The 26,377-nt window shown below is 40.6% G+C and overlaps 1 protein-coding gene across 1 annotated transcript in view; it reads right to left on the minus strand.

Annotated features, from left to right (window-relative positions):
- Positions 1-12,458: 12,458 nt before the first annotated feature.
- Positions 12,459-26,377, minus strand: part of LOC146832692 (uncharacterized) — a 29,025-nt gene continuing 15,106 nt past the window's right edge. Inside the window, exons 4-7 of the mRNA XM_085605974.1 lie at positions 23,930-24,091; positions 22,122-22,247; positions 17,195-17,409; positions 12,459-13,651 (exon numbers count right to left, since the gene is read on the minus strand). Of these exons, the coding sequence (XP_085462100.1) occupies positions 13,165-13,651; positions 17,195-17,409; positions 22,122-22,247; positions 23,930-24,091 (990 nt within the window). The 3' untranslated portion in view covers positions 12,459-13,164. The remainder of the gene's footprint in view (positions 13,652-17,194; positions 17,410-22,121; positions 22,248-23,929; positions 24,092-26,377) is intronic.

Raw genomic sequence — 26,377 nt, forward strand, 5'->3', positions numbered from 1 at the left:
CTGGTCTCTCCTGCCTGTCTCCTTCTATTGAAGATTTTTGTTCATGACCTCTCTCCCTGGCTCTAGCATGCCTATGGAACAGACATCTCACCTCCAAGAATGGCTCTCTAACCCCATGGGGTACTTATCACCTCATCAAAGCAGCCTGGATAATCCACTTAACTCTGACCAATCAGAAAAGATCACTGGAAGGCAGAATTTTGGCTTACAGACAAGAAAGTCTTATAACTTCTTGTCTGTACATTTTAGGATAAATACAACAATATAATGTTGAATTCATCAGTACCATTCCAGTGAGTCCTCGAATGATATTTTTTAGATTCTCCCGGCGGGAATTATTAAAGAATAACTTCTTGCCATGTTAACCTATGTGGCTGGGGATTTGCATTGGGAAAATGCATTGGGCAATTTTTCAAAAATCAGGGCTTATAAAACATCTTTTATGAGGACCCTCCAAATATCTTTTGGCCCGCACACCCCATGGATACCTAGGGGAGACTTTAGGGGTTCTGAATATGTGAAAATATTGCATATCCTCACTCTACAGTACTCCTAGCACAAAAGTCGATTTTGGGAAGCACTTTACTACAATGTGGGAAGTGAAATGTGCAATTTCACTAAATCCCGAGCATATAAAACCTATTTTATAAGAGCCCTCTTTATAAATACCTGACCCCGACCCCTGGGACACCTAGGGGAGACCATCGGAGTACATAATATGCCAAAACATTATAGTTTAATAATTTGTAAGCGCACCAAACACCAAAGTCGAGTTTGGGCACAGTTTGCATTTTAAAAGCAGTCCTGCAATACAAGGCTGCTTTTAAACTAACCTCAGGCCTCAGCAGTGAACACATGCAAGTGCGGAAAGGGATCCTGGTCTCTAAACTGCAATGCCCTATTATATGCTAGGGACTTAAAGGTAGTTTAGACCCCACCTTCCCTATTATGTACTAAGACCTTATAGGAGAGATCATCCCAATCATAGGGGTACCCTGACCCATAGTGAATCCTAGTGTATGTAGGTGTTTTCACTGTATTCTAAGTATCTTTTCAGGGCCTGGTAAGGCAGAGCCCAGAGACAGTCAGAGTCAGTTACTACCAGTACCTGTCAGCATAAAAGGGGGTGGCCAGGGCATTTTAAAGATAACAATATTTCCTATTTTTATACATTGGTTTTGGATTTGTATTATTTGTTGTGTCTTAATTATTTAATGAATTGGTGATTTTAAATGCTTTACATAGCTGTCTTTGAAGTTAAGCCTGCCAGTTTGCAGCCAAGATAACAAGGGTTGAACATTGGAATAATTTTCTAAGACCTATTCTGAGCCCTACATTATATTAGTGGTCTTATTGCCAGTGGTAGATGCATATTGACCACTACTAATAACCCACTTTCCAACAACAGCAAACATAATGTATAATTGAGCCCAAGGCTGCTCCATGTGGAATTACGTATTTTTAAAAAACTATAAACACAAAAAACTGGACATAAGTATTTTTAAAATCTATACACAAAAAACTACTACCTCAGAAGAAAACAAACAATAATGCACAATTATATTGTTGCCAATTTTTTTACAAAGTATGTAAACAAATTTGTGGGTATTGGAAACAAACAAAGCACTATGAGGTGTGTTTCATAGAGCACATCACAATTTAATATTCAGAACTGTGTGTCTTTATCACTATTAGTATACTGCAGGATACTCAAGGTAGAAATTAATAAATCAGCCCTACAGAGCACCATACTATATGTTTAGCAAATTCCAAAGAACAATAAAATCCATAAATTATTGCATTTTCGTTTAATCAACATACACCAGCAGTTTTAGCATTTTTGCACCCTTTTGTCTCTGCATGGAAATTGGAGGTCATCGTGCTTCCTTGCAGGTGTTAGGAGAGCCTGGTAATTTTACGATATGGTATTAATATTTTTGCTAGTCGTACATTTCTGCACATTACTCAAACGAATGCAAATACACAGTTTGATAGAACAGTCTACTATGCAATACACGGCATGATTTTATTTTTCATTGAGGCACCTTTTTTATGGCTGTTGAAAAACCGTCTTTTTCTTGAGGGTCATAAACCTTGTGTTCGGACATTAATTGTACTTGCTGAATGAGGAAACATTGATCTTCTTTGTTTTGAAGTCTAATTATTGTCTTTTCCAAAGATGGATGCTTGAAGGTCTGATAAGTATGATAATTGTGTTTGCTTACACAAAACCCAATGCAGTTAATAGTGCTGGAAAAGGCACATCAAGCTATGTAGACCATATATAAAATTACTAGCATGCCATGTTTGCACTGTTCAGAAAATTTGATGTTGTCTCATAAATTATGGAAACCACATTTATATCCCATTTTAGCCAATACCTTTGTTTCTGTATATATATGTATATATATTGAGAGTGAACTTTGCAGCAGCCAGGGTTTGCTCGAAGGGATTTCCCTTAGCACGGCGTGCTACGAGGGTACCAGTGTGAAAGGCAAGTAATAAGCTGTCAAATAACTTGGTGGTAGCAGGACTTTCCTGTGAAATATTATGCCCGACATGGGACCATTCCGGTAAAGCAGTGATTGCATTTGGGCATAGTGAAGCAAGGACAAGTTTTTGCCAACAACTAACATTGAACGTGAAATAAGAGGAAAATCGGCAGTTTAGCGGCATTATGGGAATTGTGGTGCCTGAAATGATAGCAACTAACAAGTACACATTGCAATAGAGGAAAACATGTATGGCATGAACACGATTTGTTCAAAGGATTGAACCGGAATAAGAATGAGAAAATGTACTCACCTCTGTTGCTTTACTCGTATTATTAAATTTTTTGAAAATTGACTGCTGCTTTAAAACACGAGAGAGTGGACTTTAGTCCTTTTTCAATGTTTACAAGTTACGTTATTTAAATGCTGACGAACCCACCAAATGCACAGTGGCATATGATTAAGATTCACATGAATCAAAACGTGTAATGCCTGCCTGCCAGTTTTAGCCTCAGAATAAAGAAACTTAAAAGCGAGTTTGGAAGTGGCCTGTTTACACGTTGGTGAAGGAGAGCGTGTTGTCTTTTGGCATATTTGAGGTGTCTGACACACCTGAAACAGGCCCTGACCCGCGAGGTTGAGGCGCTCCTATTGTCAGACTGCGTTTGGAATATGTATATATATATATATATATATTTCATTCAAAGGTGTCCACCAGCGGAGATGCACTCAAACACAGGCAGGAAACCGCAAATCCCAGCAGAGTCCTTTATTTAGACAACAACCGGCAACATCCCCAGTGCAAAGTTAGCCTTACGCGTTTCAGAGCTGAAATGCTCCTTGTTCACGGGCTGTATGCAAATTGGCAGTTCTGCGCAAGCACTCGTCCTGTAATTGATTGCTTTTATACCCTCAGGTGGGTAGATGACAACGGCCTCCTGGGACTCGTAGTGCCTGCCCCATTCCTCTGCCTCGAAGCATACATAAATATTTAACAAACTCCAATGAGCCTCCGGGTTTGGTGCCAGTGAAAATAAAAGTCAAACCTGCATTTCTGCTATCGTGATTCCAGTGTATCTAGATTCAGCAGTCCACTAGATTATCGTGGCGGTGCATCGTCCCCGACCTGGACTGGCCGGAAATAATTCATTCAAAGGTGTCCACCAGCGGAGATGCACTCAAACACAGGCAGGAAACCGCAAATCCCAGCAGAGTCCTTTATTTAGACAACAACCGGCAACATCCCCAGTGCAAAGTTAGCCCTACGCGTTTCAGAGCTGAAATGCTCCTTGTTCACGGGCTGTATGCAAATTGGCAGTTCTGCGCAAGCACTCGTCCTGTAATTGATTGCTTTTATACCCTCAGGTGGGTAGATGACAACGGACTCCTGGGACTCGTAGTGCCTGCCCCATTCCTCTGCCTCGAAGCATACATAAATATTTAACAAACTCCAATGAGCCTCCGGGTTTGGATATATATATATATATATATATATATATATATATATATATATTCACTGAAACAATCATAGGTTTCAGAGGTGTTATAGTTAGCTGAATATTTCACTCGTACAGAACCATTGAAATTCCTTCGTTATAGTTAGTTCTACTAACTATAACTCGCGCGCCCGCAATCCACTGCTGATGACATCACATATTACATCTACTAGATGATGTCATTAGTGATGTCATCAGTGATGTTATTTGAGATGTCATCAGTGATGTCATCAGTGATGTCATCAGTGATGTCACTGACCATGTCATGAATGATTTAATATGTGACATCATCAGCAGTGGATTGCGGGCGCACGAGTTATATTTAGTAGAACTAACTATAACGGAGGAATTTCAATGGTTTTGTACGAGTGAAATCTCCAGCTAACTATAACACCCATGAAACCTATAGTTTTTTCAGTGAATTTCTAAGGTTTTTTAAATGCTAATTCCTAATTATTACATGTCTGAAACCTATGGTTTTTCCAGTGAATTTCTAAGTTTTTTAAATGCTAATTCCTAACTATAACATGTCTGAAACCTATCACTTTTTCAGTGAATTTCAAAGGTTTTTTAAATGCTAATTCCTAACTATACCATGTCTGAAATCTATGTTTTTTTCAGTGAATTTCAAAGGTTTTTTAAATGTTAATTGCTAACTACAACATGTCTGAAACCTATGTTTTTTTCAGTGAATTTCAAAGCTTTCTTAAATGACAATTTTTAAATATAATAATAGTTATATTTATTTTTTTGATACTGATTTTCTACATTTTTTAACTATTTATTTTCACATATTTTATTTTTTAAATAACCTTATATATTTGTAATATTAATGGAATTCTACTTTTTTTTTCAAATATTGAAACTTTTTTTTGTTTTATATATTTTTTTAATATATTTATATTATTTTCTTTATTGTTTTTTTTTCAATTTTTTGGGGGAGTCGTGCACCCAAAACGTACCTTTCTCGATTGCTGTGCAGAACCTAGTCGCCATTTTAGGATTGTTTTGTAGGATCCGCGTAGTATGTGCGATGGGTGTGTATTTTCCTGCGCGATTGCTATGCGATCGGTACGCGACTCCTGGAGCATACGCGACACATACGTATTACTTTACGCGACGCTCGCGTGCTTGCGTGTGATGTCATATATGTGTTCGATGTGTTAGGAGTCGCGCACCTAGCGCGTGCACACCAGGGGGCTGCGCTGAGTGCCGCGCTGGGTGCGCGACTACTAATTTGCCCGTAAAAAACAAATTAGAACCTATCACTAATTTCTGTTCTCCCCGGGCACCCCATCCCCCAGGGCCTATATACAATGCTGAGGACCGTTTTGCACACTTCTGTCATTGGGCTACATGTGGGCTACATCTGGGTGATATTTGTGCTGCATTTGGCCTCTTTTGTCTCTGGTGGCCATCTTGGGAGATTTATTTGTTATGAAGTTTCCTAATTTCCTCATTTACTACAGTCTCCTCAGTAGGAAATGCTTTCAGTTTTTTACTTTAATTCCATCAAGAAGGCATTCAAATGTGTCACACATTTGCCATAAATTCTAAATGTTAGCACTCTAGTTGCTCATTAGATCACTGTAGTAAAGCTGCTGCTCACCAGGGAAGTCTGCTGCTGGTATTGAAAGTGCATGTTTCAGTCTGCATGTCAGAATTTGTTAATGAAATAGAAGAGGATTTGAGAAGTCACTCAAAATGTGCCCTCATTTTTCTTTCTGCAACAGTAATCATACTTTCTATGGCAAAATGAACCCCCTCATTTTGTTCCTTTTTAAATTAAATGTTTTAAGAGTTACCACTTTACTCCAATCAAGATGTGCAATACGTTTGTCATAAGTAGGACTGTTAGCGCTCTTGTTGTTCTCTAGAACATTCTGGGAAGCTGCAGTAGAACACAAAGGAATCAACTGACAGTCTCTGCCCTTGTTGGATGTACATGTTTTACTGAGAATGTCAGACTTCATTCTCACATGACTGAGAAAGATAATGTGAATTTACAGAAAATATGCTCTCAGTTTAGCTTATAGATCACCTTCTAAACCTCTGCGGGAAAAGCATGAGAAAATAGTTTTCTCTCAAACATGATTCATGATATCCCAGCAGAAGGCTTTTTCACATGGTAAAATCCCCTTAGAACACACCACAATTCCTAAAATGAGTATGGTACCATCAACCAATGATTTATAATGTAACTAAAGTCTTAACATCTTCTATTAACTGCAATGCTTTTTAATGAGGTGCTATCATGCATGTTGGTCCCAAGATGGCTGCCAACACTTCTCGGATGAAGTGATGACAGCCAATCAGATCTCACGATGAGATGTGTGGTTAGGCTCTGCCCAGATATATATGTGATTTTACTTTTGATTTTCTCAGGAACTACTGAACGGATTTACACAATTTAACAAAAAGGCACGACTCTGAGCCAAGGGCTACCTTTTTGCCAAATTTGGTGTAATTCCGTTCTGCAGTTCGGGCTGTAGCTGCGATTAAGTGTTCCTATGGAAAATTGCATGGGGAAAACACGTTTTGGGACCCCCCTTTTTTCTCGGCCCCCGCTTGACAAATCACCCCGAGACTTTCAGGATAGGAGCGGACCAAAGTGCCCCACCAGGTTTGAAAATTTCACGAAGATTCGTCAACCGGCGCCAAAGTTATTCCAAATAGAATGTTGCGGATTTCCTATGGATAATAGGTCCTAACTATTACTACCTACTGGCGACCGCCAGTAGGTAATATATAGATGTATATATATATATATCTATATATATATCTCTTTGACTCGTAGCACATCCAATTTGAAATGAGTGCAGACCTTCTGTTGTGCAGATTATTTATTATTCAGTCCTCTGCCATTACGCGTTTCGGCCGTACAAGCGGCCTTGATCACGACTGACAGCGCTCAAAACAGTGTCCCGCTTTTTAAAGTGTCAGTGCTGAAATAAATTCATGAACATAAACAAAATACTTGATAATCCTCAGCTTACACTCAATATAATACACGCATAAATGCTTGTAGTATTTTTAAATACTCCCATTGATCATATACACTTGGTACAAAATATATAAACCAATATTTAGATATAAATATCAATGTCATTTTCCATATGATTCAAAGTCATCATCAAAATACTGGCATAAATGCCGTCTAGAGCAATGCTGTAAGACCATTTCATGAATCATTGTATATGAAAAATAAAATTAAAATAAATATAAATAAGATATGTGCTCACCCGAATGAAACAATAAACTATGAAAAAATTGAAAAAAATGTGAAAAAATATGCCTGTGCATATTTTAACATTTGTATGTAGAGAATGAAAAATCTACTGATGGCTTCCTGCTAGCCAGTCAATCGTGTCACTTGTTATTGGCATACTAACTTTTCAAGCCAGTGTATATAGACACAATTGATACCAATACTTAGTTTGGGTCAATCCACTGTCATGCATTTTCATTATTCACATAGTGAATATTATGCATTAAAGTGGACCCCTAATTTTTCCAAACAACTTAATATTAGTTAGTAAAGTGCTTTAGTGCTACAGTACCTCAGATCAAGGTACAAAGAAGCATAAAAGCAAAAAAAAGTGCAAAATTGAGGGAAAACATGATTTCCAAATGACAGGATTGTGCAAATGCCGCGTTGTTGATACTAAAATTATTTTTCATTTTTCATTTTGATATAACCAATCAAGATTTTTCTTTCCAAATTTTCTAAAAATGACCAGAGAAGATTTAAGAAGATGTGAAGGAGCAGTGAAAATACAATGTTAGAATCATATATACCATAAATACTATAAAAACCCTATAAAACTGACTGGAAATAAAACACAATGGTAAAATTAGGATAATAAAATTACCCTGTGTCTAATACCAATCATTAAAACCAGGTTAATACAGAATTAATACAAAATAGATTAAAACACCAACAATGTATTGACTTATCCTAAGGGAAAACGATGAAGGACAACCTGAACCTCAATTTTATCTGATTCAATTCAATTTAATTTGCTTCAATTTGATCTTGAGTTGACCGATCCCTCACCATGTTTTTTTCTAAGAAGACTCCAAGAATTAATCATAAGAAGGTATGGAGATCTTCCGTAGTATTGAGTCCGCCTGGGCATTTAGAGTCAAACTCTAATATATAACTAGTCGCCAGGCGTCTCAATTTTGCTTCTCTGTCACCTCCTCTTTTTGTAATTGGGATGGCTTTAATGGCATAATATTTCAGATACTGTGGATTGCTGCTATGGACTGATTGGAAATGTCTAGCAACAGGGTAATTTTGATCTTTATTGGTTATTGCCCTGATATGTTGGAGAATTCGTTTATGGACGGCCAGTTTGGTACTCCCTATATATTTTAATTGACAATCACATTCTAGTACATAGAAAGAATATTCTGTCTTGCATGTTAAATGTTGCTTAATTTCTCTAACAGTGTCAGAGAAAGCAGTTTTAAGCGTTTTTACATTAATACCAAACTGGCAAGCCTTACATGACAGACATTTGAAAAATCCTTTTCTAATAGTCAACCACATATCTTTACGGCAACTCTCCTGATTATTGTTGACCAACATGTTCCCCATACTCATAGATCTTCTAAATGTAATAGAGGGATTGGAGGGCATCTGGTCACCTATTACAAGATCTTCTTGAATAAAGTGCCAATTACGTCTCATGATGCTCCTCAACTGTTTCTCCTGTTTAGAGTATGTTAAAATAAGTCTTACAGGTTGTGTATTCTGCTGGGATAATTCTTCAGGTGGTTTAAACTTGTAGGCTATGAGATCCTCCCTAGCCCTTGCTTGAGATCTTCTTATAGCGGCCAGAACTGTTCTTGTACTGTAACCTCTAGCTAGAAACCGTTTGCAGCTTTCAGTTTGCTTGATTCTTACATCCTCTATATTGCTGCATATGCGTTGGATGCGGAGCATCACCCCATACGGGATGCTCCTGATCAAATGTGGAGGATGAGCGCTGGACGCATGTAAAACTGTATTACCTGCGTTGGTTTTCTAAAAAGGGTAGTAGTTAAGACATTATTTTGTAATAAAATTTGAACATCTAAAAAGGTCACTGAGTGCCTGCTGATGTTAAAAGTAAATTTAAGATTAAAATCGTTTTGATTGAATTCATCTATGAATTTTATAGCATCTTCTTCACTTCCTCGCCATACAATAAAAAGATCGTCAATAAAACGCAACCAGGAGACAATGTTGGTGGTATATATTTGTTCATATTTGTGCATGAGGACCAGTTCCTCCCACCAGCCCATGAAAAGGCAGGCATAGCTCGGGGAGAAGCTGACCCCCATTGCGACTCCCTGAATCTGTTGGAAAAACTGGCCATTAAAAAGGAATAGATTGTTTTCAAGACTAAAAAGCAACATATCTAACAACATACGTGTATGTTGTGCATACATCATTGGTCTTGTGCTAAGAAAGTACTCCACGGCACTTAGCCCATCCCTGTTTCTGATACAAGTATATAGCGAACAGACATCCAATGTCACAAGCAGCAAACCTGGGTCCCAGGACAAATCTTTGATTTTGTTTAAAAAATCACTTGTGTCATGTACATATGTCTTAAGTTCCTTCATATGGACCTGTAGAAAAAAGTCAATGTATCTGGAAAGATTTTCTAGTGGCCCGTCACATGCTGCAATGATGGGCCTGCCCATTGGGTTCTTAAAGTTCTTGTGGACTTTTGGTATGAAATAGATGGTGGGCACTAGCGGATGTTCTTTTTTAATAAAACCATATTCATCCCCGCTGAGAAGCCCCAAACTTTTCCAGGCTAATAAATTCTTAAACAAAGCGTCCTGAATACTTTTATACTTGAGTGGTGTACTTTTTCTGTAGCATTGAAGATCATTTAACTGACTGTATGCTTCCTTCATATAGTCTTCCTTAGGCCAAAGGACAATGTTTCCGCCTTTGTCAGAGGTTCTTATAACCACATTTTCATTTTGTAATTTAACCATTAATTGGTTGTATTTTCTTTCTCTGTTTGTATATGTTTTTTTCGAGCTATTGATGACATAGTTCAATTTCTTAATCTGACTGACTACATGGTCGCTAAAAGTGTCACGTCCATCTCGGGCCATTAGTGGAACAAATTTTGATTTTGTTTTAAATGGTGTTTCTGGCCTTGCCTGTCCCCCCAATAGACTAATATCCTGACTGTTCAGTTGGTCTCCACTGCCCAGTTGGCACACGTCCCGGTATAGGCCTATATCTGAAACTAATAGCCCTGGGGAGTCATTGTCATGTGTGGCTGTTATTTTTGAAGCCATTGGGTCAACTGAAGTTCTTTGTTGATGGAATTTCTTGAGTTTAAGTTTTCTGATAAATTGATAAACATCAGCTCTTGTTCTAGTATATTGAAAGTTGGATTCTGGGCAAAAGGACAATCCTAAAGATAATAATTGAGTTTCTGTTACTGACAGGTTGATGTTAGCTAAATTGACAATGGTATTTTCTTCCTGCTTGGCGGGGACCCCTCGGGCACTATATATATATATATTATCTACTGGCAGTCGCCAGTAGATAGTTATAGTTAGGACCACGTTTCCATAGGAAATCCGCAACATTCTATTTTGAATGACTTTGGCGCCGGTTGACGAATCCTCGCGAATTTTTCAAAATAGGTGGGGCGCTACGCTCCGCTCCTACCCTGAAAGTCTCGGGGGGATTCGTCAAGCGGGGGCTGAGATAAAAGGGGGGTCCCAAAACGCGTTTTTCCCATGCATTTTTCCATAGGACCTTTAGACAGAGCTACAGCCCGAACGGCTGAACAGAATTTAATGAAATTTGGCAGAGAGGTAGTCCTCAGGTCAAGGAAGTGCCTTTTGTAGGTTTGGTGTAAATCTGTTCAGTAGATTCTGAGAAAATAGCCTTTACATCAATATATATATCTGAGCCAGCTTACGGTGCGCTTACGGTGCGCTTACCGTACGCGTACGGTGACGTGCGCGAGCGCGATTCTGATTGGCCCTTAGATCTTAGTAAACATTCGAATCGGTTGAAACCAGGAAGCGGCGGCCGCCATTTTCTCTCTCGCACTCTGACAGGGGATTGAAAAACAAAGTCCCAAAACATGTAAAGGGGCTGTTTAGACAGCTCCCAAGCACCTAGCCATGTCCACGGAGTCCCCAACGATCCCCCAAGTGAAAAACGGCAATTTTAATTTTTTCTAAAATTTCGCCGATTACGCTTACCGTACGCGTACGATATGAAATAATAAAATAAAAAAAAAAATATCCACTTTCTCCCCACCCCGTGTGCAAAAGGTGCACGAAGTGGACCTTTTGTGAATGGCTTATATATGGTAAACATAACATATATTTTACCTATCACAGCGATGCTCATCATATGTCCTCCATGTGCGCACGGTGCGCGAAGCGCATCGTGCGTTCATGGCCCATGTAGCGTAACGTGGGCACGCGGTGCGCAAAGAGCACCGTGTGCTCACTGTGCGCGCACGGTGCGCGAAGCGCACCGTGCGCGTACGGAACGAACTGCGTTAAGTGGGCACGCACGCCACAAATGGCGTAAAGTAACTTAGCATTTAAAAAAACGTACAAATTCACTGAAAAAACCATAGGTTTCACACACGTTATAGTTAGGAATTAGCATTTAAAAAACCTTGCAAATTCACTGAAAAAACCATAGGTTTCACACATGTTATAGTTAGCTGGACATTTTACTGATAAAAAACCAATGAAATTCCCCCGTTATAGTTACTGTAGGCAACTATAACTCACGCGACCGTAATCCTCTGCTGATGACATATGTGTCTTTATGAAAAAAAAATATTTGTAATATATGTATAGCTAAAATTTAATGGAAGAAGACATGGGCAAATAAGTGTCTAAATACAGTATTAGCATCAGCAGAGGATTACGGTCGCGTGAGTTATAGTTGCCTACAGTAACTATAACGGGGGAATTTCATTGGTTTTTTTATCAGTAAAATGTCCAGCTAACTATAACATGTGTGAAACCTATGGTTTTTTCAGTGAATTTGCAAGGTTTTTTAAATGCTAATTCCTAACTATAACGTGTGTGAAACCTATGGTTTTTTCAGTGAATATATATATGAATACCAATTATTTTAGTGACAAAATTAATTATTGAGAAATAGCAGAAAATACAGTGACATGCAAGTCTGGCTTATACCCATATAGAGAGTACCATGAGTGCCATAAGGTAAGGCACCTTACTCTCAGGACCACATTAAGTACGGAGTTTGTAATTTACAGCCATAAGACTGCTGGTGGTTTACCTGACGTCTTCACTAATAAATTATTTGTTGTAATGGACCCATTTATCGCCTACTTTAATTCTGCTGATTTTCCAGCACAGCAAAATATATATTTTGTGAAAATGTAGATTTTTGTATAGCTGGTACCCAGGTAATTAGATGGTAAAAAAAGACACAGACAACGTGATGTGTGTTTAGCAAAGCTTTATTAAGATGCAGAGAGTAATCTGATGCACTAACTGATTTCTATAAACGACAAGCCTGTCATCCAACACATAGTAAACTGACCAATCCAGCCACATTATAAGCAATCTGTTAGTCTGCAACATTTCTCAAGGAGATTAACTAACTGAATTAGGTTCTATTAAGGTCATGCTAAACTAGACTGCTATCTGCCTTTCCCACTAAGGGGTGCTGTAAACAGATTACCCCATGCCTCTCCTGTCAACTCCCACATCTTGTCATCTCCCTAACATTTGAGTAGGTGTACTTGGTCCTTGGCTTCTTCATGTTTCAGTGACAAATTCCTCAAAGTAGATTTGAACATCTTAGTTAAAATAACTTGAAATCTACCCCTGGCCTGGGTCACATATTGGTGCCATATTCATTGGTGCCTCGTTGATGTACATAGCAAAATCATTCAGACTTGGTCTGACAAATTACTCCATTGCCTAATTTTGGACAATTTCAATTAAATAAAATCCCAACTACTCTCTATGTATGCAGAGACGACCAGGCATAAGTAATAATGATACTCTGGTATCTCTTTTGGGAATGTTTTCCAATAACCTGGGATATTTTGGTATAGCTGCCTGATATTTGTTCTTTTTGTTGGATGGTGCTCTTTATACCATGCATGAGCAGAGGAATTGTGAAGGACTGGGGTCTTTCTAGTTTACCAGTAATTCCGCCCTCCTCTCTTAGACTCCCCTGATGAAGTAGCGGTTCTTGACTGGGAGCCACTGGACATGCTTGCCATTCCTGAACTGCTAGACATAGAATATCTGGCCTGTGACTGAGAGCTGGACTGGGATGACCCTCCCACAGAAAATCTCACTTGGGAGCCGGACATGGCCATGGACTGCCCACCTTCCACCACCAGTCCCTCAGAGGATGACGAGAGGGACTGAGATGCTTCCATCACCACGGCACCACCTGATGATTTGGCTTGTGCTGTCCCACCTGAGAACCTGGCTGAGCTCTCTGAGGCAGATGACTTAGACAAAGACCCTGCAAAGGAGGAGCCGCCTGAAGCAAATTTGGATTGTGACTCTTCCATTGATGCAACTCCTGAAGACTTGGACACCGACATTGATGAGCTCACTGACATCGAAGCCGCTCCGGCAGAAGATTCGTCTACGTTGTCTATCGACAAACGCCCTCTGCAGTAAATAAATAAACGAATAAATAAATAAACACCACTCCGGTCAGATTGTTTTGCACATCACAAACTGCTGGCCACACTTAAAATTATTGTCTAGTTCTTCAGCCATTCTTCATCTGTACATCTATTAGACTGATTTTTCTTTTGTATAATTTTTTCCCTATTTTTTCCTTTTTTTTTTTTTTTTGTAACATATTTTTATTGACATTTTCAGATTTAATATATCATACATCATTCACATCTTTCCAGTGTGTGTGTGTCCCATGGATACGCATGACTACTATGTCACGTGAACAGGGGTGTAACACAGGTTTAAACTAGGGGAAGGGCATGGAAATTCACCTCCGGACCGCGTGACCGAGTGTATAATTGTCGTGTGGGTGTGGCCCCTCGTAAACTCGCGCTTGGAACTCCTCTTAGGGTCGACCGGCAGCGGCATTAGTGTGCCCTATCCGTCTATGCGGGACTACTCTAGTGGGGCAGATTGTGTGAATGTGTCATCTGTAGGGTCCTCGCCAGGGGTCCATTGCTTGAATCGAAATAGTAACATGGCCCATTCCATTGATATAGGGTTCTTGCTGGCCCCTCTAACTTCCTCCTCCCGTAATGTCTCCTCCTCTGCCGCCGCCCATTTATGTGTCGCTCCCACCCAAGCTGCCAGGGGAGGGCCAGTGGGGGATCGCCAGTACATGGCTATGCTGCGTTTGGCCAATAGCATCGCTAGGGAAAGAAAACGAGTCTGCACCTTTTGTTGCTTACGTGCTCGGAAGATCCCTAAGGCGCTGGCCTCCCATGTGTTCATAGTGGTAATCCCCGTGAGGTCACAAAATGCTACAAGTAAAAAGGGTTTTCTCGTAGCTTTGAGTTTAAATCTTGCTTTTATTTAAAAATATTTCGCATAAAATGTAAAACAAATGGTGTCTTTATCATAGGTTTATTAGGAAAAGTATGCAATTTATCCTCCTCATTTCTAATATCTAACCCACCTATATTCAGAAAGAAAACTCGATATCTGACCTGAGATGACATTTCTTGTTGTCAAACTCCACTTTCTAAATGTAACCTTCCCTGGGATAACATGTAACCATCCCCTACTGTTGATTGTTCCACTGAGATTCTATGTTATCCTCTAAGCAGTGCTTAATTTGAGCCGGTGGTTGCTGGTTTGGTCCACCGGCACACTTTTTTGGGGACGGATCTTATTTTTTCATATCCAACATTTCCCGAGATCAGAGAGGGAAAGCAAACAAAGGGAAAAGAAGGAGAAAGAGAAAGACTGAGACACCATCACAATGGGGGAAAGCAGGAACCTCCAAATCAGATAAAGGGATAGGTAGGGAGTGTCGGGTAGTGGATTAAAGAGACATGCAGTAGATTCCAAACTACACCGCCTTTTTACGCGGTGCCCGCCGTGAGCTTCTGAGGGGTGCTTTGGGCAACATCACTTATTCTTCTACCAATTAAGCACTACTTCTAAGGCTAGTCTCAGGGAAATGTCAAGAAATGTCCAATCAGGCCTGCCTAACCCCAAGACCTGTAAAAGTGGCCTTGAAAATAGCATTAGCCATGGTGGAGGACTTTTTAGAAACTTGACACACACAGAACTCCTGAATAGTCCAATTGCAGGTAGTTAGGGACATACTTATGTGCACACATATGTGAGTCATATAGCTTCTGACATAAGGCTCTAATGTCAACTTGTGACACAAGCAGAACACCCTGCATGCCCTAATTCACAAAAGTTGCTTGGGTGTTCCGTGAGGTGGGAATTAAATGGAATATCTGTGGTCATGCTGGCCTTGCTACCCACATGTGTCATCTCATGCATCTGAGGCTTGGAGGTGCACTCAATCATACCTTCTTACCGGGAAGTAGCAATTCCACTTGTGCAAAGTACACCTCACTGTGTGCAGACATCGCAGTGCTACACAAATGTTAGACTCACACTAATGTGGCTCCTTTTTTATCGTAATTGTGCGAATCGGATGCTATAGAATCTCTCCTTGATGGCCAGCCGAAGTGGAGCCTTTAAGAAGCACTGAAGGCAAAACACCAGTTTTTAAACCAATAGAATGGAAATATCTTGAAAATACTCACTTTGTCTATTCATGGGGATATCTATTAGTTGGGATGAGGGAACAGAGAGCAAGACATTCAGTTGTGCCATGCATTTTACTATTATAATATTTTGTGCAGGCTAGAAGAAATCATCACCCAATCAAATTGTAGGCAGCTATGATGTCACAAATCTACTTTATATCAGCAACTTTCAAAGAAAGACAAGCAATAAATCACTGTATTAACTTGGCAGCCCAAAAAACTTTACCTATAGAAAAAAACTTTGCACACTCCTATGTGTGTTGGTGAACAGCAAAAGAAAACGCAAAGTTAGATTTTTTGCCTCTTTATTTCTTTATTAGATGTTTACCATGTGCTTGTCTGATGTATTTTCGGATGGTAGTGAAACTGACTATTCGTTTATAAATGCTGTACAGCAGGGGTCTCCAACCTTTTATTGTAATGCGAGCTACTTCTGATCAGTGAACATCATTGTAAGCTACTGAAGGGAAAGTAACGTGTGCATTGTTACCAGACACCCTTCGCCTAGTTTCATTGATTTTAAATCTAATGTTCATGGATCCTGATACTATGTCTACCAGTCACTAGGATGCCTGCTGTGTGTAGATGAAAACTTTGAGAAAATTAAACTGAAGATTTAACTTTATGTTTATATGCATTACATAAGACTACTTAGTTTAATTTTTGCCCATTTCAAAACGTCTTTACAAACAATTTACAGTGAAGAAGCATGCTTCATAAAACAATAGGACTTAATTGGCAATTTACAGTAGAGAAAAACATTAAGACAATGTTTCATCGAAACATTTTTCTTCACTTAAAATTTTTCCCATTTGAAAGAAAAGGACTGTGTTTTTAGTTATAAATATGGCACTATGTCTTCCAGCCACTGGGAACAAGATGCCAGCTGTTTGTAAATGAAACATTTTAAGGGAGAAAATTAAAAGGAAGAGTTAACTTAATCATTAAGTTTACTCTTCATTTTAATTTTCACTCTTTTAAAAGCATTCAGAAATATAATTTTGTTCTCACACTCCAATATTGAGTTGAGAACAACTTTTATTTAAGAGTTAAATACCTCAGTGCTTCAGTCTGGACGTCTGTGACCTACATGGGTCACAGATTTGAGTGGAGCACTGTTCATTATCAGATTCTGCTATCTGCAGCCTGATAATAATGTAAAATAAACAGAGCCTTTCCTTAACTTTAACAGGAAAACACAACACTTATTTATTGTAGTTCTTAGTTAAAAATGAACTCAAGGCTGGGAGCTCTTCTAAAGTTTTCTAAGTGAGAATATAAAAATATAGAAACGTTAAAAGTAATATGAACGGAAAGAGTCTTAGTTGGAAAGTAAAACAGTATGTTTTTGACTGTGAACTTGTTTTCCGTTTAAGGCAGACAGTGTGAGGAAATGCTTTAGAAGTAGGGAATGCCGCCTCCTAGTCCCGCCTATACTTACCCTTCCTCGTCCAGCAGGCGGCGGTATGTCTCAATCTCCCTCTCTAGCCGGACTTTGATATCCAGGAGCTGCTGGTAATCTGCTTTCTGGCGCTCCATGTCACCCCGCACTTGTGACAGCTGCTCTTCAGTGGTTGTGATGATGAGCTGAATCTGCATCAACTGCACACCATAGCGGTTTTCAGTCTCTGTCAAGGAATCTTCAATGGCTTTTTTCTGAAACAATGAATGATACTCATTATGGTTGAGGATAAGTGGGTTATTGCGCATAAGAAAAAAGATAGAACAAACTTCAACAGCGGCAAGGGGCTAAAGGATTTTGCAATCACAAACCAAGCGATTTGCAATACACTGGGCTGGCGGCAGAGGCGCAACTAGAGCCAAATTTCGGGGGGGGCTAAGAAAATTTTTTGGGGGGGCTGAATATTTTAAGCCATAGGCAGAGTGGAGCTGCAGGGGCTCTTAGAAGGGGTGAAACAACAGCGAGGCCTCATTAACATGAACATGGTCTTTTAAAGACCTATGAAGAGCTCGGGTGCGGCTGTGTGTGCGCCGGGAAGCTGTCTCATCCCGGGCTGCCACACACGACGGGTAGGCTGAAGCCCTGTGAGTCCAATGGGTGTTGCGCGCCTGGCTGGCGGCCATAAAATATGTTTACTAGCCAACAATGTTTTCCATCTTTTAAAAAGGGTTTTGTGAGCCATATTGAATCGCAATTTTTATGGGTCTTTAAAGGCAAGAGCGGCCTGTGGAGGTAAGAGCAGTGGGGCGGGGTAGGGGCGAGTTGACAGACGACAGTGAGTTAAAGTTAAATAAAAAAACAGAAAACCACTTATCTTGCTCGTGCCGCATCCCTGAGTCGGCAATGCGGAGAGCGTCAGGTAAGTGGTTTTCGTTTTTTTTAAAATTCTCTTTACCTCGCCGTTGTCTGTCAACTCCCCCCCACCCCACCCACCGCTCTTACCTTCACGGGCCGCTCTTGGTTAAAGGGGCATTCATTCCAAATTACGATTCAGAGAGATATGTGTCAGCGATTTCAGACCTTAATTATGGTCCATTTACTGACACCTCTACGAGGTGATAACGGGTTGACAAAGGGAAAAGGGTCATTTTGGGGCTCCTTCCTTTTTGGGAATCGTGCTGGTTGCCTGAGTGGTCTGCTCTCCTTGATATTTTTCGAGATGGGAATTTTGTATGTTTTTTAAAGCAGCACTGGCTTGTTTAAGAAACTCACACTGCTTTAAAATGGAAAGATTCCAATTTTGAGGATAGAAACATAAGGATGGGGGTCTGTTGTTCTTTGCAGGCCTCCATCCCTGTTTGGATCCAATCGAAGGGGCTCATAATTTGCAATCTGCCTAAACAATGTTCATTAGGTAGGTTGTTCTGTGACTGAGGATTACTGGTGTGTCTCATGAAGCAGCCTTGACACATGACCTCTTACTCCTATCACTTAGTCTGATCAGTTAGAACACAGTTACCTTATACTTCAAAGTCTGTTTTTGTATTTAAATCTTTATTACTATTTTTGCATAATGGTTTTCTGTGTGCTGAAACAGAAAACATTGATTTAATATATAATGTATAATGATACATGATACGTGATAGATAGGCCAGTGATGGACTAGCACCACATATTTTCATGCACGTCCAGTGCTTAAATTGTAAACAAATAAGTGCCGGGGCCTTCGTGATGAGGCCACCGCAATTTGCACTACACATTGCCCCTCCTAGCGCTGCCAATAACAGAACTTTCACAATTATTAACCATCACACTGCTACAAGTGTGAGAATTCAGACTGTTCAAGGCCCCCGAGCTTTAAAAATGGTTTGGGTGGCTGGTATTAGTTGTTTTAAACATGTATTGAATTATTAAATAACTTTTTTCCTGCTCATCTTTAAATGAGCAGCTGTTCCAAGTGCCAGTGCCGGCAATTAAGTGCAGGTGCTGAGCACTGGAAAGCACCGGCTCAAATTAAGCACTGTGCATGTCATAGAAAACGGAGACCTTGGCTCACATTTTTTACGTTGTGATAGTTACTTTAAAAGGGGACACTATTCTATTAACAAACTAAAGTTGCCATCTTTCTCCCACAAATCTCTTTTGCAAAGGACATTCTACCTATTATCAACATGTAGCTCATGATCACTCCAAGGTAAGCCTAGGATAAATTTTAATTATGCTAGTGAAATTTTGTAAGTTTCTGGCACACATATTTTCCTGAAAGTTCGCTTCATGGGCCAGATGTACGACTCGCAAATTGCGTCGAATTTGCAACTCGCAATTTGCGTGTCAGACACTGTTTGCTATTCCTAATGGGGTGGCAAATTGCATGCCTCATTAACATTAATGGGGCAGGCGCAATTTGCCACCCCATAAGAATGGCTAGCATTCACAGGGATCGTGGCCTGCTGGGGTCAGAAGACTACCATGTCTGTGACTGCTTTTAAATAAATTAAAAAACAACAGTTGATGGACAGAATGCAGAACAATGTCATACATTCACCCCAGTACAGAGATCTGGGCCTAAATCCATTGTTTTTTTGCTCACCATGCCGTTCCAGTTTGAAACCAGCCATATACAAATCAGTCTTGACCCTGTGCCTCATGGGTACAGTCCAGCCCGAACTGCCAAACCAGGTCCTCCCTGGACTGGAAACTAGTATCCTAGGACCGTTTTGGGGGTTTCACCCCTCTTCAGCCAGGATAGCTTGATTCCAGTGGCATGGAGAGCACGGGACCCACGTCTGGGCATACCCTTCCCACTCATGGTGACAAATTCAAAAACAACAGTTCATAGACGGAATGCAGAACAATGTCATACATTCACCCCAGTACAGAGATCTGGGCCTAAATTCATCGTTTGCTCACTGCGCCACTGGATTCAAGCTAGCCTGACTGAAGAAGGGTGACATACCCTGAAACCGGTCACAGGATGCTTGTTTCCGGTCCAGGGAGGACCTGGCCTGGCAGTTCGGGCTGGACTGTTCCCATGGGACACAGGGTCAAGACTGATTTGCATATGGCTTGGTCCAAACTGGGATGGTGTAGTGGGCAAAAGATCGATGGATTTAACCCTGATCTTTTGACTGGGGGAGAATGTTTGCACTGTCAGCATTGCGTCCATCATTTGTTTGCTGTAACACTTTTCGCCCTAAGTTGGATGGGTATGCCCAGACGTGGGTCCCTTGCTCACTGCGCCACTGGATTCAAGCTAGCCTGGCTGAAGAAGGGTGACATACCCTGAAACTGGTCCCAGGGTGCTTGTTTCCGGTCCAGGGAGGACTTGGCCTGGCAGTTCGGGCTGGACTGTTCCCATGGGGCACAGGGTCAAGACTGATTTGCATATGGTTTGGTCCAAACTGGGGTGGCGTAGTGCTCAAAAGAACGATGGATTTATGGACGGGGGGAGAATGTTTGCACTGTCAGCATTCCGTACATCATTTGTTTGCTGTAACACTGCTTTTAAATAAAGCAGTTTTTTTTTAAATGCAGTCTGTTTTCCTTAAAGGAAAACGGGCTGCATTTAAAAAAAAGAAAAATTTAACTTTTCAGTTTCATTTTTTAAGGGCAGTTTAAAAAATAATTCTTGACCCATTCACAAAGGGGAAGGTGTACCCTAGTGACCCCTTCCTGTATGCAAATGGTTTACCACCTACTTGAAGTAGGTGGCAAATTGCGAGTGTTTTTTTAACGCAAATGCCGTCGCTAAACATTCATACATACAAATGCGAGTCTCTATTAGGAAGGGACGCCCTTGGCATGCTCCTTCCTAATAGGTAGTCCCAAACATAATTTTGCGAATTGGAAAAATTTACCAATTCGCTAAATTATGTTTGTACCTGGCCATGCCCTAAATTGCGGTCGCAAACGGGCCGATTGCCCGTTTGCGACCACAATTTAGGGTTATACATCTGGCCCCATGTGATTTGCTTAATTTATGCCCTCATGACACTGGCTCATGCAGAAAAAGTTTTTTCCATAAATTTTTGTGCACAACATATTTGCATCTAATTTTCACTGGAAGCAGTGGCAAACTACATTTAACTCAACTATGGTAATTTTCAGAAACATCACAAAAACTGTGCAAATGACTACACAAATTCACACACTCTTAGATGTAGACTATGCTGAGAATGGCTGTTTTCGGTCTAGCATAGATATGCATCTCTGTTATTCCACTTCACATTATGGTAGACCACTAGGCAGATCCAATCACTGGGTGATAGGATCTGGATGAATCCTAACTTTAGTACTCCTAAATGCCATTTATGAATACCGAAAGTCGTAAAGTTAGGATTTTGTCTCAGATTACTTTTGTGAATCCGGCCTACTGAGTTTACCCAAATATACTGGACCTGGTTCACAAAGAAAGTATTAAATCAAGACATTACACATGTACATCTACGTGCAAGTGTAGAATTACTACTTTCTGAATTTCACAAACATTGCCAGGAATATACATGAAAAGTTGCCCTAGGTGCAGTTTTCCATGAATATTCGTTGGAAGGTCGTGTGATATATTCACACACAGGGAGAATAGAATTCCCTGTGAACTGTGCACTTGTTTTCTCCAGGGCAAATAAGTTTTCCCTACTGAGAAATCCCTTCCTTTATACCCCAAACAACTCTGGGAGGTGCTCCATTCCCCTTCCAACTGTGGAAAACCCCTGGTTGAAATAAGAATCAGACTCTTTCCAGGAGAGATCTAAAGGGAGGCAGACCTCCTGCTCAGGAATTTTTTCAAGAGCTCAGCTATTCTTACACTAAGGTATTAAGCCCAGTTTGGGCTTACATTGATTCAGTTGATCCCCACTAGTGCCAAAGTACCTCACGGTGTATGTGCGCTTTATAAATGATATAAATAAATAAGTTTGAGTACCCTCTATCGACTGACTGTGTGTTCCACCCAGCAGAGTGCCTTTACCATGGCCAGTTGGGACTGAATCTCGGTCTCCGCGCTTTGAGCTAGACGCCTCTGCTCGGACACTTCGGTGGTCGTTGTCTGCACTTCTTCGACGCCCTTGGTCATCTCCCGCTTCAACTCAAGACTCTACAAGGAGAAGCAAAGAGCAACAAGTGGTTAGCTACAGTGAAGCAAAGTCTCCTTATTTCAGCTAGTGTCTGTTAAAAAAAGGCTAAGGCAGCTTTTGGATTTTAGTGCATTTGACAACATTTACAGGTTCATTCTCTTATCTTGGCTTATTTCCACACTTGTACTCTTCGGCCTGATTACAAGTTAGGAGGTTAATTCCATCCCGTGCGTAAAGATGCACGGGACGGAATTGCAAGTTTGGTTTTATTTAACGCATCTGATAATTATAGGATGCATTAAAAAAAACAAAGGGGCATATCAGCAAGCTGGCGATGACAAATTATCGCCGCTTTAGCGTCCGTTTTCGGACGAAAAGCGGCGATAATTTTATTGCTTAATCATCAAGGTCACGCTAAAGCGTGATTCCTTTCTTTAGCTCCCTTTCCCATAATGCCCACCTTTGCATCTCTAATGAGATGCAAAGTGGGCGTTCCGTCCCAAAATAACAGGAGAAATGCCGCTAACCGACATTTCTCCAGTTATCAAGGGAATCGCTAACAGGCATAGAGATAAGAAAAGTAGCGTTAACCACAGTTAACGCTACTTTCCTTACGCCTGCTTTCACCCTGACTTAGCCATTATATCTAATGTAAGGTGGATATAATGGCTAAGTATGCCCTGCCTTATCAGCAAGCTAACGCCAAAATGTGTGAGATTATCGCTGAATTTTCAGCTATAATCTTACTTTTGGCTGTTAGCGCGAGGAATTTTATCGCTTTTGAGATAAGCGTTGCTGATAGCACGCTATCTCAGCGATAAAATTCCACGATAGCCGGCGATAATTATCCTAGCGCTAAGTGCGCTTAGCGATAATTATCGTCGGCCCTTGCTGATATGCCCCAAAATACGTAACATTTTGGCAGGTCAAACCTGCTGAAGTTTTATAGGGGAAAACATATGCTATTTACAGTATCATGCAGATTTTGGTGCATTATACACCAAAATCTGCATGTTATTTTCCATAAACGCGTACTAGGTGTTATTTATCGCATCCGGCAAATAACGTATCCTGTGGTATCTTATTTAACAGGGTTAATAAATAACTCCTCAACATACACTCAGGGCCTATGTGTCTCTCTTTAGTTTCTTTTCGCTTTTGTTGGCCTGCCATAATTTCTTCTCCTAGTCTCTCTCCAGTCCTCCATTACAGATCTCTTCCTTTCAAACTGCATTTTCTCTTTCTTGTATTGTTTTCGTTCTTTCTTTAGGAACGTAAGAACCCCATGGGTTTTACTTAGTGGTGATTTAAGCAGTGGCGGCCGGCATGGCTTGTGGGTGGGGGTGTCGGGTGGGGGTGTCGCATGGGGGTAGTCACGCAGCGGGGAAGTTGCGTGGCAGGGAAAGGTATTTAAGAGAAGACGGGTCTGGAAGTCAACACTAAGAAGTGCTGGAGAGTGGGCTCAGAGAAGCCACAAGAGGCATATAGGTGGCGAACAGTAGAGGGTGAAAGACAGAGAAATGGAACACCATTGTAGAGAGGGGTATAGCGAAAAGAATGCCGAGACTAAGCAATCGAGTATGTGCAATGGGAGCGACAGGAGGCTGGCCTAGCAAGTGTGGAACATTCAACTTTGCTGTGTCTTCCCTGTCTTTCCTTCCTCCCCCCTTTCCACACCCCTATCTTTCTTCCTAAATGGTACCTTCTGGATAAACCACTGCTCGGCCTCCATGCGGTTCTTCTCAGTGAGTATCTCGTAATCGGTCCTCATGTCTTTTAGGCGCTTGGTCAGCGCGACCCCCGGAGCGGCATCAATCTCCACATTGACCTGGCCAGCGGCCTGGCCCTGTAGCTCCTTGAGCTCCTGTTACAAGAAAAACATATGTGAGCTATATCTGGAAACACAAGCAGCTCAGACAAGCACCAAGCTGCCTATATCTGTGGCCAACAGAGAGGTGATCCTTCCATCCTGTCAAGGATGATGACATAAGTAACATTTAGGGGAACAAGAATAATAGGCCCATATTTTGTAAATCCTCAATACAATCATGGTTTTATTATTTTAGTTCAATAGATTTTATTATTGCAAAGTAATTAGAGATAACAGGAATTGAGTAATATAGAGAATATAATAGGAAAAAAAAATATACAAATCTGTTACATTGAAATATTCCGGGAATATGTGTCCTGAGCATAATCACCTAAACCAAAAGTCTGGATTAAACCATCCAGGCTACCATCTGTGCGATATGAAGTCCGCATATTTAAATCTTGACAGGTCTGAATCAACCTCCTATCACTCTGAGGTGGGTTAGATAAGCACCACTGAGCAGGATAATAGGCATTTCTGTTATTCACAGGGAGTTTAATCTCAAAACTGTGGCAACTAATCATTATTATTATTATCATCATCATCAACATCATCATCATTATTATTATTATTATTATTATTATTATTATTATTATTATTATTATTATTATTATCATTATCATTAGTATTACCATTATTTGTATTTTTATTATCATCATCGTTATCATTATCATTATTATTATTATTATTATTATTGTTATTATTATTACTGCTGCTGTTGTTGTAATTATTATTGCTACGTTGTATACTTACAAGTAATTTTGTCCTCCCTTCCCACCTTGGGGCTTTTGGTTGATCTGTGCTCCTTTCACACTTTCTGCAGCTGGACATTTTAGTGTGTGCAGATAAGTTTGACATAAGCACTTACAACTGCTCATTAATATTCGATACATTTACACTGGATATCCCTAACCACTCATTTGCAACATACCTAGGAGTACTAACTTTAGTGTAAATTTAAGCGTGCAAGTTCTACTTTTATGAGTAACTTACGCACCCTTACTTCATGTAAAGCAGATGTTCGCAGTTCGTAATTACTCGTATTTACTGGAGTAAGTCAATCGTAAAGCTGTAAATCTCGTATGTTGTAAATTAGGTCCCTAGTACGGCCCTTGCTCCTTCTAATCTGCTCCTAGGTGTAAGAGAATGTAGCAGCTTGCCCTACATATAGCTCTTCGTGCCACACTGCTAACATTTCTATGCGCTGTAAACAGCAGGTGCTATGCAGGGGTACTCAGTTTACCAGAAGGATGGAAGCTTTAGTCGGCTCATCTGGATTGGGTCTCATGGGCCTGCAGAAGACAGCAGTTGTCAGCAACAAGCACTTAATTCACTGAACCATATTTCCGGATCAAAGTCCACATACTAAGGTAAATGACCATATACATCCTCAGATAAATTGACCATGCGGCCCCCTCCCTTTGTTAAAGCGCTATGAGGACAGGTGTGGGCATTGAAAATGTCAAGCATAGCCTCCAGTGGATTGATCTCACCTCCACAATGGTGAACGCCCCAAATTCATGAAGGGAACTTGGCAGGCAGGCAGTGCTGCGCAGCTACACAATTGGCCCTCTAGTGCACAGTCTGGTACCCACTCTACTCTTATTAATTGGTCGCACAATGCTATGGCTCCCTGCTAGGGTCCATCAGGTCGCTGTGTCTGCTTTAGTGGCCTCAGTCAACAGGGTGACTATAAAAGGACCGTCCTTTCACTTTTAGGCATTTTTCTATATTGTATTTTATACCATTTAAAAGTGTACAAAAGGTATGAGATAGCTGTGTTGTTGCTAAACTTTATAAGTGTGGGTCAAAGGCCACAACTTTGGGCTTTCACCCATCTGTGTACAACTTAGTAATCCTGGGTGTATTTGGTGTAGGATGTGGGACTATTTCTTTCTATGCCTTCAGTGAGTTTGGAAAGCTGCACTCCTGTTTACTACGTTACCCTCTTTCTGTATGTGTATAGATGCACATTGGTAAATGTAAATGTAAATAGGCTTTTATTAAGCGCGAACTGTCACTCCGCAAGGAGCATCCTGGCGCTAAGGAATAGAGGAAAGGGGAGGGTACAATGGGAATTCCGCCTGAGATCTGTCTAGATTAACGCAAAGCAGTGGACATCGGGGATATTATATATCCATGTTTTCAGTGCCTTCCTAAAAAGGGATTCCGATTCCTGTAGTCTTAAGCTGATTGGAAGTGCGTTCCAGGCTTTGGACCCCAGGACGGCAACAGTTTTACCGCACTTTGTGGATCGTTTGATGGTAGGTGGTCTCAGGA

Source organism: Triturus cristatus, chromosome 5_1 (genome assembly GCF_964204655.1).
Source record: "Triturus cristatus chromosome 5_1, aTriCri1.1, whole genome shotgun sequence".
Classification (NCBI taxonomy): domain Eukaryota; kingdom Metazoa; phylum Chordata; class Amphibia; order Caudata; family Salamandridae; genus Triturus; species Triturus cristatus.